Source organism: Abramis brama, assembly GCF_963993115.1.
Source record: "Abramis brama genome assembly, chromosome: 4".
NCBI lineage: Eukaryota > Metazoa > Chordata > Actinopteri > Cypriniformes > Leuciscidae > Abramis > Abramis brama.
Genome location: NC_139966.1, coordinates 50176736 through 50192324, shown reverse-complemented (window position 1 = coordinate 50192324; position 15589 = coordinate 50176736). Strand labels below are relative to the sequence as shown.

Genomic DNA, 15589 nt, shown 5'->3' with positions numbered 1-15589 from the left:
ATCTGGTAACAATGTATATACAAGAATATTTACACGCTTATTTAAGAAGTATCAGGTTGACAAGTTAGAATCGTAATTCAAGGAGTAGTTAAACAGGCAATAGTCAGATATAGGAGAAAACCAGAAGTAGTTACATTCAACAAACACTCACAGTTTCACTAAACACTATCTCTTTGGCACTACACTTCAATCACAGTTTCACTAAACACTATCTCTCTGGTACGACACTCTTATAATAATAATGGCGAATCAAACAAAGCTGAAGAGAAGCACACTTAAATGGTACGACCGCGAAGCACAAAGGCATAAAGCACAAAGGCATAAAGGGGCGGTCCTTATATCCAGGTCAGGTGCATAGCTCCAATCACAGTCTTCCACAGATTAACAGAGGCAACGCCCATCTGAAACACAAGCTTGTGTACACACAGAGAGAGAGAGCGAGCAAGACACACCCACACACAAGGACAATTGATACAAACACACAAAATATCTCAGGATCCTAACAATATAAAATATATATTGTACCATACAAATACAACGTACTGGTAGGCTATATCAAATTAATAATTTTAAATATTGATCAAATTAAATGATGCCGCAGACAATTTTGTCATTTTACTACATTTTACTACATACAAAATAATGTATACATACAGTGTTCTGAGAAAATGTTAAAGAAAATTATATTAAAACATATATTAGTCATTATAATTCTGAGCAGTTTATTATGTTGCGTAGTGTCATAATTAAACCACAAATTCTTTTTACTTTGAAAAATGATTGCATTATAAAAAATAAAAAATAAATGTTTTGCATAACAATAAAACGATTTTTTCTTTTTCCAGATCGAGTCCTTCTTACCTTCTACCGCCCCCGTGCGGTCATCAGTGGAACTGATAGAATACAATACTTGTTCTGGACTCACACACATGAACGTGCTCCAAATATCACGCGTGTAAAAGTCCACTGTGTGCGCATTCGAGATGCTTAGCGATATGGAGAGAAAGCGCTTTACTTCATCTATTTTCCTTTTTAAAGTTTTAATAGGCAGGTCATTAAATGCCATTATTCACGGACCGAGAACAGTGAGAATTTCATGAGAGCTGCAGCTATTGACACATTTTCTGTATTTAAGACGTAAGTAGTCACATAAGGAGATGATTCCTCTGAGCGACCAAATGTGCGGCCATGTTGGGTGTACTAGTCAGCGTTTTGTTCTATGAGCGAATAGAACATATTGCGCTCACACAAATGACGCTTATTTGATTAGTAATGCCTTGCGACCATACGCACGTCATTATTGTGCGTCTCTACACGAGAATCATCCGTGTTGTCCACATACTAGCGTCAAACATGGCACCGTTAAAACAAAACTCAAAAAGTCAAGGTCCGTTTAGAGGAAAACACTTCAATAACAAATTTTCACATGGTGGTTTATCACACAACGCCAAAAGAAAAAGAAAATGGGTTCCGGAGAACAAAGTTTTTGATGGTAGTTTAAAAGAGGGTGAGTAACGTTAGTTGACTTTAAAATCCATAAATGTAACGTAAATACTTAACATTTAAGTAAATGTATTTCGATGTAGAAAACAGTCATTAATTAAACACATTTTCAATTAAAATAAAGATATTAACGTTACATCCTTTAAAAATCTAGTGTACTATTCACGTGCCTAGTTCTTTGATATGTAAACTTTGCATTAATGATGAACATTTTTATACCATTTTCTAAAGAAAATATATTTAATTTTTGAATAAATTTCAATAATGGATATTTGAATAGCGTAATAGATCCTTAATCCATAATAAAGGACTAAAATGTGAATGTATTCTGTTTGAATCTCATCTCTGTCTCATGCTTCATCAGGTCAGGGGTTTGCCTTCAAAAGGAAGGAGAAAGTAAGGCATGAATACAACAAACTTCTTCGAAAGGAGAGGAAGAAAAATCAAGCATCAAAAGTTCAGTTAGAGGAGAAATATCCCGAGCATCTGAGACATCTGTACCTGGCTGAAAAAGAACGACTAGATGAAGAAGAACAGGAGAAAAAGAAGAAAAGATGTGAAGGAAGAGCACTGGATAAAGAGACAGAGTCAGATGATGAACTAAACATGGGGTCGGATTCTTTAGATTCTCCTGAGAAACACGTCTTAAACACAACGACTGACCAAACCGACCCTGATCCTGATTAATCTAATAAACCAGCACAGTCTGACAGGTACAGTAACAGATAAGTGTATAAACGTACACATATATGTGCGTGTGTGTGAATTATATTCAAATAATAGTCCATTTGCATCAGCAAAGCCACATTCCTGATTTGTGTCATCAGCTCCCACAAGGCCCCGTTCATCCAAAGGAAGCATAAAATGTCTTCGTATCAAAAGACAAAGCAAGAATATGAGAGGATGAAGGAGGAACGTGCACGAAAGAGAGAGGTGAGGCAATAGAAACTGGCCAATATAAAAAGATTACATCTAACAAATGTATACTCAGTGCTAGAGTCTACAAATGCAGTCATTTTACTCATTATGATGGAATTGTTGTAGTTTTCCATTTCCTAATGAATCTCCTATGTGATGTCATTAAAGGTATAGTTCACCCAATAATGAAAATTGTCATCATTTACTCATCCTCATGTTGTTCCAAACCCATAAGACTTGCTCATTTTCATAACAGAAATGGAGATATTTTAATGAAATCTGAGAGATTTCTGTCCCTCCATTGACACGCAATTACCACTTTGAGCTTCATAAAGGTCATAAAGAGATTGAAAACTATACATTGAACATTATATGATGAATGGATTTAATTTAGGATTTTATTCACATATAAACATTCATCATCTCACACATCAGTTGTGGTAAACAGAAGCTCAAGCATGCGAGAAATAAATGATGAGGATCATTCTGGTGTTACGCAGCATGATTGAGCTTCAGCAAGAACCAATGAGGTTTGTTCTCGCGAGTCAAGCAGGATCTGTTGAGCTTCTGTTTATGTTCGCTGATCAGTGTTAATACAGTATGTGACCCTGGACCACAAAACCAGTCCCATGGGTACATTTTTTTTTTAAATTGAGATTTATACATCATCTGAATAAATAAGCTTTCCATTGATTGGTTGTGATGGTTTGTTAGGATATGACAATATTTGGCCGAGATATAACTATTTGAAAATCTGGAATCTGAGGGAGCAAAAAAATCAAAACATTGAGAAAGTCGTCTTTAAAGTTGTCCATTTATTTTTGCGAATTTTGACCCATACAGTGTATTGTTGGCTATTGCCACAAATATACTTGTGCTACTTGTAACTGGTTTTGTGATCCAGGGTCACAATTGTGAGTCATATAAATTATATAAAATGATTGTGTCTCTTGGTAGTTGCGTGGACTGTCAATGGAAGGACAAAAATCTCTAAGATTTCTTTTAAATATCTTCATTTGTATTTCAAAGATTACAGTTTTGGAACAACATGAGGGTGAATAATTGATGACATTTTTTTTTTAATTTTTGGGTGAACTAAGCCTTTAAGGAAGATCCATTATGTCATGCACATATACACATTTTCACCACCCTTACATTTTTGCCTAAATGATTGACGCATGTTTTATTTTGTGTGTCTCTGTAGGAATTCTTGAAAGACAAATCTCAGCGTGAGGAGGCTCTGAAGAAATACAAGGAAAAGAAAATAGCAACATATCAGCTGTTGAAGAGAAAAACCAAGAAGGGTCAGCCCAACCTCAACCTGCAGATGGAGCTATTGCTGCAAAAGATTCAAGCGCAGCGCAAATAACTCACATCAGACTTAAAAACTGTTTAAAGGTGTTTAAAGCATTTTAAAGTAAAAATTCACCATCACACAATAAAATGTGCAGTTTAGGTGTGTGTTTTTTTACATAATGTGTATAACTGTGTCTTTACAGTAATCATTTTTTTAAAGGTTAAATTATGCTCTACTTAAGTTAATTCAAGCTGACAGTACACAAGAAATACTATTACTAAATAATATGGCAGTAAATTTATGGAAAAATGTGATTCCTAATAATAATCTGGTAATATTATAATAATGATAAAAGTGGTAAATAGATTTTCTCATTATATTTAGGTAGATAATGCTGTCAGCAGCTGAACTCCCTAACAGTTTTTTCAACTCCTTTAAACGTTTATTTGCGTTTTCTCATTTTCTCTAACTGCCTTTTAAAAATATGTATATAATTTGTGACAAACATAATGAATTTATTGTATCTTTTGTTTATTAGGCAAAATATTGATGTCAAAATAAAAAATAATAGGCAAAATAATAAAATACAAATACTACAAAACGTGTTGCAATGCATGTAACCTGTTATACAAAAATATTTCAGATAACAAAAACATGAATCTTTAACAGCAGTTTAAGAAACCCCCATATCTCCAGGAACTGTAATATGATTGGATGAAGAGGCAGTGGGTGTGGTCAGTGAGTCATATGGCTCCTCCCTCTTTATTTGACTCCTCCTCCACATCATCATAGTCTGTTTTTAAAAACATTTTCATTGTAATATTTACATTAAGATGTAGTTTAAATGAGAAACATAACAAACAAAGACAGATATAGGTTATAGAAATGTTCAATAACCTACCCAACAGGTTCCTCTCATCTTCACTGCTGTTCTTCACATCATCATACTCCTCCTGATCTCCCTCTGATTCACATGTGAAATAAAAACCTCACATTGTAGTTTGTAAATCAGCTTGTGTCACTAATGATGTCATTGATCTCTTTCACCTCATGACTGTCTGAGATTATTAGATTTACTCCTGATAAAGTCATGATGATTCATTAATGGTAGAAATGTTCAATATTAGTGGGTGAAGGTGATCATGAAATGCAGTTCTGTGTGACTCACCTGTTACATCTTGAAAGATCTGTCCATTAATGATGACATCATCATAATGCTCTGGTGTGTCCACTACACATGAACATATAGACAGAACAAACATTGCATTATATCTTACAATGTAATGGGATTAACAAATAATATCATAAATCACTATAAAAGGATTATGGTAAATACACCAATAACAATAAAAAGTAAACACCATTTTTGATAAAGTTCTGTCCACTTGTCATTACATCATCATAGCTCTCAGGTGTGTATTCTGTAAATTTAACATGAGACATTATATAATGTATATATATTTCTATATATACATATATACAGATTTTAATATATTTTAAATATTTCTTCCTATTATAGAAAACCGAATGACACCTGTCTCACGATCTGGTTTCAGTCCATCAGTGATGACATCATCATAGTATCCCGGTGTGATTTCCTTCATCATCTCTTCTGCATCAAAACATGTATAATTTGGGCATTTTTTTATATTTTGGAAAACAAAATAAATGTAAAATATACTGTTGCAGGTTTTGGGTAATGAATGTTAGCTGTGTCCCAATTCGGAGGCTGTGTCCTCCGGTCGTCGCGTTTGAAGGCTGTAGCCTATACCTCATCAAGGATGTCTTATTTAAGAGAAGTAACCGTAATAAAATTGACTGTTATTCCTCATGAGGTGTAAAATACTGAAATTTATTTCTTACTTTGCAATCTAACAGTTATTTTTCTTAAATGAGACCGCCTCAGTGACGTATGCAGTCTTCAGATGCGACCTCCGGAGGACACAGCCTCTGATTGGGACACAGCAGGATCACTGACCTTTCAGGACACTGCCATTGGTGACATCATCATAATATGCAGTCTTGAACTCTTTTTCTAATAAAATACAAGTTTTAGTATTGTGAACAGCTGAATTAGTGTTAAAATGTGTAAATTTCATTTTTTATATATTTGTAAATCAAATTATTGATTTGGATCTACTTCAGCTCTCTAACCTGAGAGAAACTCATCAGCATCTTCATACCCAGAATGCAGTTCTTCAGAGACGAGACTTCCTGTTAAAGGACAGCAGAACAGTCAGAAACATATTCATCATTTCATACAGATTGAATCCACATTTCTCCTTTGGATCATGAAGCATTGTGTTACTTACAACACAACACAAATATTAATAACATACATTTTAAAAGCATTAGAGGCAGAAATACCAGGTTTTTTGTTTTAGGCCTATTAGAAAAACACACATGTATCCTCACATGAACCCATTCCTCACTGCCTTCCAGAAATACACACAGGAAGAGACACTCACTGACACACTCACACACACACACATAAACATGCACCTGCAGCTCTGTGGTTTTCTGTGAGGAATCCTCTGGTTTAAAGCCGGAGGTTTAACAGGACTAATAATAGATAATAATAATAATAATTCATTACATTTATATAGCGCTTTTCTCGACACTCAAAGCGCTTTACATAGAAGGGGGGAATCTCCTCAACCACCACCAACAAGATGAACATCAAGTGTCTGACAGACTCTCTTATTAATCATATTAAATAAGATTCACGGTCTCACCTCTCTGAGTGAAGTGATTGTGTCTGTGATGAATCTCCTCATAAACGGCCTCAGTCGTCGTCCTGTGTCTCCTCTTAGAGAGAGCTGTGAGTGTAGACAGACAAACCTGCTGTCAGTTCACAACACATGACTGATCACACACTGAATAACACACAATATGACAGTCTCTGGATCTCTCCTACCTCTCTTCATCACTCTGTTCTGCTGAATCAGTATAAGCAGTGGCACTAAGAGCAGTAAGAGCAAAACTCCCAGTACAACCACAAGCACAGAGAGAGACACTGGAGGAGTTTGTGGAGGAGTGACTGATGTTGAGCGCACTGTCTGAGAAACTGGAGGAGAAGCTGATGATGTTGTGGCAGGAGTAGTGGACACTGACAAATCTGTCAAATCTGTCAAAACAGACACAGACAGATTAAAAATCATGCAAATACACAGTTAGTAGCACTAAAATGATGTGAAAATAAATAATATTGCTCAGTGTTTTGCTCTGACTTGCACAGGTGAGTCCAGCGTGCTCTTTGTGGGAGCAGTCAGTGTGGTTCTTCAGGGAGAGAGGACAGTCCCACAGGTGAATCTCATTCCCTCTGCACTCGACTCTGTTCAGCCACACAACACCTTCACCAGCACCAAAGACTGAATTCCCATCAGCCCTCAGTGCTGCTCCACAACCCAGCTGCCTGCAGACCACCTGAGCATCGCTGATGTCCCACAGATCAGCACAGACTGAACCCCACACAGCGTTATGATACACCTCCAGCCTCCCAGAGCACCGGCCCAAACCTCCACTCAGTCTGAGAGGAACATGATCTAAATCACACACAGCAACATCACTGACCAGCTTCAGGACAACATTTACAACAAAACACAGAAACTTAACTAAGATGGCTTTAAATGTATGATTAGTGGATTACATTTATGAATTTGATTATGATTTTTAAATGCACATTTTAATGGAAAACAGTCTTAAATTAAAAATCTTACTTGAACACCGTCTCTGGTGAGGAGATGGAGAGGTAGAACATGTCAGACGACTGAGAGGAGACTCACGACTTTCCTCCTCTGAGATTAAATATTAAGAGAACTGAACATTAGGACACAAAAATCATAACTTCTCTCAGTGAAACATGTCATTGTGAAAACATAATTTAAGCCTCATAAATGATTGTGGCTCTGTCCATCAAATTAGTTTAGTGTTTCAGAAACAGTTTATTCACCACATTATATACAAACACTGTGTTTAAAGAAACATAAATACTGAGACCATCTTTATTTAAACAATCTCACTTGAGCAGGTGATGTTGGCCACTTCATCTCTATTGCAGTCGTTCTGTCCCCAGGGTGAAGATGGACACTGCCACAGATTTGAATCATGTGGTCGACATTTCACTTCATCCAGCCAGTTACGAGCTGATTCCAGTCTTGATGTAGAATCAGACAAAACACCAGATCTTCCACAGTTCAGCTCTTGACAGATCAGACTCACTGTGTCTGTGTTCATCTGGTTCCAGCACACATTACCCCAGGATCCATTGTAGAAAACCTCCACATTCCCTTCACAGCCCTCAGTTAACCTGATCGCTTTAAACTCTAGATGGAAAAGGATGTGCATTAAAAATATTGGAGTTTAAGTTGTGCTTAACCTAAAATATCACCAAAATAACTGGTTAATACAAGGCTAATGCACACTGCTAGCTCTGCTAGCATCTGAAAAAGATAATTATATTTGTATAATATATTATGGATCTTATGTATTACTTGATTCTGCTTGGTCAATAAAAAAATATTTAAAAAGTAGCGGCATCCATGGCAGCGCTGTCTATCAGACCATCATACAGTAAGATGGTCTTTGTTGCAAAATATGAGCCATCCGCTCCTGATGATCCTGGTGTTTATTTTGCAAAAATTACCAGCTGCACATTATCCCTTTAAACATTTGAAATTATATATTTAAAAATCAATCACATTACTTTACTGTTTACCTGAGCACACGACTCCTACATCCTCCTTGTGTTGACAGTCATGTTTCCCCCAGCCTGGAGAAGAGCAGTTCCACAGGGACGTCTCATTCCCCTCACACTCCACCTCATCCAGCCATATGGGTCCAGAACCAGGACCAAACCAGGCTGGTACCTGCTGGTTACTGAGGGCCACTCCACACTGCAGCTGTCTGCACACCACATGGGCATCTTTAATATCCCAGGAGTCATCACACACTGTCCCCCATGAGCCGCTGTGAAAAACCTCCAGCCTCCCTGCACAGTCTCCCCCAGAACCCACCAGCCTGATGGACCCGCGACCTGATATTCAGAGAGAGAAAAACACATTATTGATCACTAACAACTGAACAATCTGCCCAGATGTTGTTGTTCTCACCAAGGCAGGTGATTGACAGCTGTTGTGTGGAGCTGCAGTTGAGAGTTTGTGGAGAGCTGCAGTTCCCCAGATGAGCTTCACTCCCAGAGCACTGGAAGCCCGTCACACACTCATGACTGTGTTCAGGACTGGATGAAGAGGAGTCGGAGAAGTTCAGCACAGAGCCACAGCCCAGCTGTCTGCAGACCACAGAGGATTCAGTGAGACTCCAGGAGTCCAGCAGAACTCTCCTCCAGACCTGATGGATGGAAACTTCCAGCTCCCCCTCACACTGTCTCTCTCCAGACAACCGCACCAGACCGTCATGAACAGCCAGAGAGGAATCTGAGGAGAAGATCTCATGTTTTACTAAAATATTGCAAGTTGAGAATATACTTTACATCAAATTATACATTTTGCTGTACATTTTAAATAAATAACTGAAAGAATGTTATCTCTCAGTATGAAAAGAACATATGAAATTACACATGTATTGAGATTAAATATTGTATTTATACTTTTTAATATTTGCAAGCAGAATAATATCAGTGAATCTTCCGCTAATATGGACTCACTAGAGCAGACGACTCCAACATCTCGTCTATGAGAACATTCAGCTCGACTCCATGAAGAGACGGAACATTCTGAGAGTTTTGTTTCATTCCCGTCACAATCAAACACATCAGCCCAGATTTCACCACTTCCCTCTCCAAACCAGTCTGATCCCACAACAGACACAGCAATCCCACAATTCAGCTGTCTACAGAGGACACTGGCAGCTCTCATATCCCAGCATGCATCACACACTGTTCCCCATTTACTGAAGTACTGACGCTCAACTCTTCCAGAACAGGAATCTGAACCATTCATCAGTTTGGCCTCTGTGTAACCTGAATAAAGAACAGAAGTTAAAACAGTGTATAATGCAGCTGACAGAGGAGAATGAAGAGAGACAGAATATTGACAATTTACCCGAACAGATCAGGCCCACATTATTGTCACTGGTGCAGTTGTGTTGGTGTGAAGGTGATGTTGGACAGAAGTAAATCTGAGACTCATTTCCTCTGCACTGAATCTCTTGTGTCCACATCTGAGCGTCTCCTTTTCCAAAAGCATCTTCTCCCAGCACCTGTACAGGAGCCCCACAGTCCAGCTCTCTACACACAACCTCTGCATCCTGCTGGTCAAAGGCAGCGTCACACACTGTGTACCAGGTGTCCCCATGAATCACCTCTAATCTCCCAGAACACAGGTGAGACCCCTCGGAAAGTCTGGGATGTTTATGATCTGTTTATATTAAATAAAATCATACAAAATAGATTTATTCAGAGTGGTATAGGTTTAAGAGTGTGTTTAATAATAACAACGTTCAGTTTTAAATAAATAATATTTATATGTATAATCTCCCAGAACACAGGTGAGGTCCATCATCAATTCTTGTAAACCGTCCGTAGTTTATGGTTTCTGATTATATTGAGAGAGTGCACAGCACAGAAGAACACTTTAACTGGATGTGTTATGTCCTGAAGAGGCATCTGGCACTGTAATTTTTATACAGACATAAAGCAACAGCAAGTCACAGTCCTTTAATTAATTAAATATTTTTTAGAATGGATGAAAATTAATTCATTCTTAGTTTAGACAATAACACATGTTAATTATTCCACAAATTGTTTATGAATTGCTCTGAAAACAAATTACAAGAAGTTATTTTAATATTTGTGGATGAACATTCAAAAAAAATTATATAGTGCTTTTCACAATAGGCTACATATCGTTTCAAAGCAGCTTTACAGAAAATGCATGAGTCCACATTACAATTTAGAGTGATCTGTTATCAGAGATGAGTGACTGTGTCCAAGTTATGTATTTCAGAAATGTACATATACAAATCACACAGTTAGCTAATAATGTATTAATTTAAGGCAGAAACAGTGAGCTCTTGATGTAATGAATACATGTTGTTAACAAATGATTAGTATATATATATAAAAAGTTGAGTATTGGTGCATGTTGAACCATGATCAGTGATGTATTAACAAGAGTGATGTATGGAGCCGCTCACCTGAGCATCTGACTCCAGCGTCTTCATGATGACGACAGCTATGAAAACGAGAACCCCATCTGTTTGACCCACAGTTCTCCAGTGTTGACTCTGATCCACTACAGGCCACATAACTCATCCAGATTGGTCCTGATCCTTGTCCAAAGTGAGCATTACGCACAGCCTCTAGAGCCTCTCCACATCCTATCTCTCTACACACCACTGCAGCATCAGGCATATCCCAGCTCCTATGACACACTGTTCCCCACTGACCATCATGAAGAATCTCCACTCTACCAGCACAGGGACTGTTACCACCAACCAATCTAACAGTCTCGAAATCTGTACATGAAAGAGAGATTTAGCCAGTAGCAGTAGAACATTGCAAAGTTGAGGACATATTCAAAATATGAGAAAATTATTATGACAAATTAAATTGGTTGCCTGTAAAAATTAATTATTAAAATTTAATTAGTATTAAATAAATGATAGTGTCATAAGATCTATTTATAGATATTACAGGCCTCTATTCAGTTTCTAGTGGTATAATTTATATATTATATTAACTGCTCATTTAAACATGTATAATTTCACCTCATTACTCTCTATTTTTTTACTTACCAGATGTGGTTATAGTGACTATAGAGGAGAGTAAAACGAGTGTCAGAAATCCCTCCATCTTCTTCTGCTCGTCACACTGTTTGTTTGACTCTGTTTCTCCTCTGCTCCCTCAAACACACTGAAGAAACTGGCTCCTGTCAGTCCCCTAAAGAGAGAGAGACTCTCACAGCTGCCAATGACACTCACTGTTACCTTATTAGACACAACAGAGGAAATCATCAAACACAATCACTGACAAATCACACAGCAGCATTTTTATTTTCTCCATATATATCAATAAAGTGTGAGCGCTGATGAGCGGGACTCCTCCTCCAGTGTGAAAAGACACTTCACTGAGGACAGACTCGTGTCAGTCATATGTCAGCGTGGAGAGAAAGTCACTCTAAACTTACAGGAGATTGATAGAGAAACACTGCAGGTTATATTCAGCATCAAAGCCTGTCACTGCACACAGGAGATACAAGACTGATGACTGATTTTTGTAAGTCTGATCAATTCAAACACTTGTAACTTATAAAATATATTTTTTTTCATGAATTATTTGAATAAATGTAAAAGTTTCTGGATAAATTATGCATAATATTAGGCTACTAAATGTGGAATATACTGCTTTGTTCTTTTATTCTAAAAATACAATTGTATTACACCATAATACAACTATATTGTTGCTAAGCAATTCAGATGTGTTTTTATTAAATAAATTAAAACCTATTTAAAAAAAATAAAAATAACAGTAATGTATGTGTGTTTAATGCTGTATTTGTCCAGTAGATGGCAGCAAAACACCTCTTATTGTAAAGACTATAGCGTTGCACATGAGGAAGAGTGAATCAAAGGTTTTTCTTCACTTACATCAACATTTATAAGTAACTTGTTTCATGTAGTAGAGCTCATTTCACTGCACACTGATTTTACACTTTATCTGCTGTTGGGCCATTCCACCGAATGGGTGACATTTACTTGTTGTAACTTCAAAATTAAACTTTATTTTTTAATCTTTTTTCAACACTGAATCTAATGCTACACATATTTAACTCAGGCAACTTTATTTTTCATAAATCTCAGGCAAATTTATTTTTTACAAGGTTTCTTAGCAAAAGATGGATGCATGTTTTCTCATTTTAAAATGATGTTTAAAAGCATGTCAGTTAATTCCTTTGTTTTCTCCACAGTTAAGTGTTTATTTTAAAGAAATTGTTTGTTATATGTTCAAATAATCGATATTTGTGACAAAAAAAAACACAAAACAAAAAACACTATATTAAGGCAAGGTGTATTTTAATAAAAAACACAAAGCCATTTTTTCATTTTAAAGAAGACCGAAGCCTCAAGTTATCTTCTTTTTTTTTTATAATTTAATTTATTAAACAATTGTATAAATGGAACAAACAAAACTGATAAAAAACAGTGGTTTACCGTTATTTTTTTAGAAAAAAAAAAATTAATAGAAATGAACACTTGGTAACAGGAATGAGTGTCCATATGTGTGTGCATGAGAGAGTGTACATGACTGTGTGTGCATGTGTGTGTATGAGAGAGTGTACATGACTGTGTGTGCATGTGTGTGTATGAGAGATTGTACATGACTGTGTGTGCATGTGTGAGTATGAGAGAGTGTACATGACTGTGTGTGCATGTGTATGAGAGAGAGTGTACATGACTGTGTGTGCATGAGATTTCTGTGTTGAAGTGATGTACTGTGTGCTAGTAGTACTTCACAGTGAAGGAGGTGGAAAGAGAAAGAAGGAGAGAGAGGAGAAGAGAGAGGGAGGGAGGGAGAGAGCGGGAAGTTAAGACAGAAAGGGGGGAAAGAGGGTTTCGGTGTGTTTCGCTCTTTCCCTTGCAGGATGCCATGGCTGTGTGTTTCTGGCACCTGAATAGTTTGGGCTATCTCAATCTTCTACAAAATACAAGAAAGACAAAGACAAAAAGTTCAAGTCACTTCGTGGTGATCTGGCTCTCTGGAAGCATGATATTCACATTGTAAAACTAATACTGATGTCTACCATTTAAAAAAATACAACCTTAAAAAAATAATATTAAATCAACAAAACAGAGGACTCCTGTTACTTTAACTCACTCCTGTTATTTTTAGCCTCATAGCATAATTGCCTAAGTCATATTTCAATTTCTTTGGAAAACAAGAACAAACAAAAAATGACTTAGGCAATTATGCTATGAGGCTAACTGAAATTAACAGGATTGAGTTTTTAAGCAAAAAAAGTTATCAAATACATGACATATGACAACACATGCTAATAGCATGAGGACACTGAACTAGTGACTTACCAAATTAAAATAAATAACATCTAAGAAATAATTTAGGTAACAGAACAGTACGTTGAGATTGACCTTCTCAGTCATATTAACAATTTTATAAAATATACAGAAATTAAAATAAGAGGACTTACTTATGGTCTTCCCATTGCCTTCAGAAGATCCAGATGATGCAACTTCCTGTTGAAAATGTGTCTTGTGGAATCAGAGGGGGGGATGTGTTAGGGTAACAGGACTGAGTGAAAACCTGTGGACACGACTAAAATGTGTATTTTATCTAAAATATTAGATAAAATATTTTTTTCTCATAAAAAAAACAAACATTTTAAAGCATAGATTATATATAAAGTCACACAAACATGCAACAAAAAAAAGATTTATGAAGGATTTTAATCATTATATTTCATGGTAAAGTTTAGAGATTGGGGACATGCAACAAATGCTATTTTTTTAGTGTTCTAGTTTTTATGAATGTTTTTAATTATACATTTTAAATTTGCAGTTAGCTTAATGTGCGGGACACTTTGCTTAATAATAAAATGTATTTTAGAGTTAATTTTCATGCATTTTTATACATATAATATCGTGGGGACAGAAATGTGGAAGTTATTATTCGGTGGAATGCAGCCTATAGCCTAGACCCAGAGTGACTGAATGTGGGTCTATTCACTCTCTTTAGCGGGATTTTAATATAAGGTTTTTCACTGACAATCTTTTAAATTTGCCCTGTAATCTTGATTATTTGGCCTTTTCATATGAGTTTAGCACGTACATGATGATGGTTCATTCCAGAAGAAATGGAAATGGAAACATTTATCACTACATCCGCTCTCCACACTTCACTCATTTACTGGATTTAATTAAGTTAATACCAACTTTTTTTTTTTTCTGTATAGACCTGGAAGAGTAACACTTGTAAGAGCTGTAAACACAGAGGAGGTAAATAATAGCAGGACGTGTCAACTATTATCTGTCTGTCAATGGTGTAAAAGTTCATTTTAATTGGTTCTTGCTTAAATAAAAATACTTGATACCCCCTCATTCAAACCTTAGTCAGTTCAACTTGAGTTGAGATAAAACAGGATATTTCACCAGACAAACCTCTTCCTGTTCCCCCTTGACATTGTGGTGGTGGGACATCAACGTAAAGTGAGAGGTCTGCTCACCAATAACGTCAGCAGTGTCAGCGATGAGGACTAAGACTAATCTGCATTTCACTTCTCAAAGTCTTAACATTCCTAAAGACGAAAAGGATTGCTGATGTGTTGCACTCTCTCTGTTTCTTTCAGCTGGGACCCACAGCAGGCATTCAGTACAAGACAATAAATGATGTTTCCTGAATTAATCAGCATAATTCCCTGTATTGGATCTAGCTTTGGATTGTACATGATCCTGAGCTGTTGAAAGACGATCAAGGTAAGCAGCGCTGGAATCATGTCAGAGATCGGACACGTTAGAGACACACGGGTCACCAGCAGTGGCTCAGACCAGGATGAGAAGCAGCCGAAACCGCAGCCAAGGAAAAGTGTGAAGAAGAACGCAGGATGGGGACACATTGCTATGTTGGACAAAATAGAGGATTTCTTTCAGATCTGTGACAGCGAGGGAAAGGGCTTCATCACACGCACTGATATGAGGGTAAAGTCGGGGTCCTTAACTTGACACTTGATATTTTTCTTCTTTCATTATTATTTAAATTCTTTTTTTTTACATCTGCCATGGCTTTGATATAACTCTACAGCTCTGTATTCAAATTATGTTTTTGAATTTATAGCTTTGTATCGCCATCAAACATTTTTTTTTTTAAATTAAATTATTAAGGGTGTATATGTTTCTGTT

The 15589-nt window shown here is 36.7% G+C and overlaps 1 protein-coding gene and 1 pseudogene across 2 annotated transcripts; one reads left to right on the top strand and one right to left on the bottom strand.

Annotated features, from left to right (window-relative positions):
• Positions 1–1158: 1158 nt before the first annotated feature.
• Positions 1159–4267, top strand: LOC311080721 (thyroid transcription factor 1-associated protein 26 homolog; annotated as a pseudogene). The gene is made up of 4 exons (XR_014609588.1): positions 1159–1507; positions 1868–2216; positions 2331–2436; positions 3626–4267. The product of XR_014609588.1 is annotated as a thyroid transcription factor 1-associated protein 26 homolog (transcript).
• A 4157-nt stretch (positions 4268–8424) lies between these two features.
• Positions 8425–11546, bottom strand: LOC311082248 (antigen WC1.1-like; the record flags this gene model as incomplete). The annotated part of the gene is made up of 6 exons (XM_084112980.1): positions 11474–11546; positions 10874–11194; positions 9781–10095; positions 9384–9698; positions 8830–9153; positions 8425–8753 (listed from the first exon to the last, which is right to left on the bottom strand). Exons 1-6 carry the CDS (start codon positions 11529–11531, stop codon positions 8425–8427), a joined length of 1662 nt encoding a protein of 553 aa, XP_083969106.1. The 5' UTR covers positions 11532–11546.
• Positions 11547–15589: the final 4043 nt, after the last annotated feature.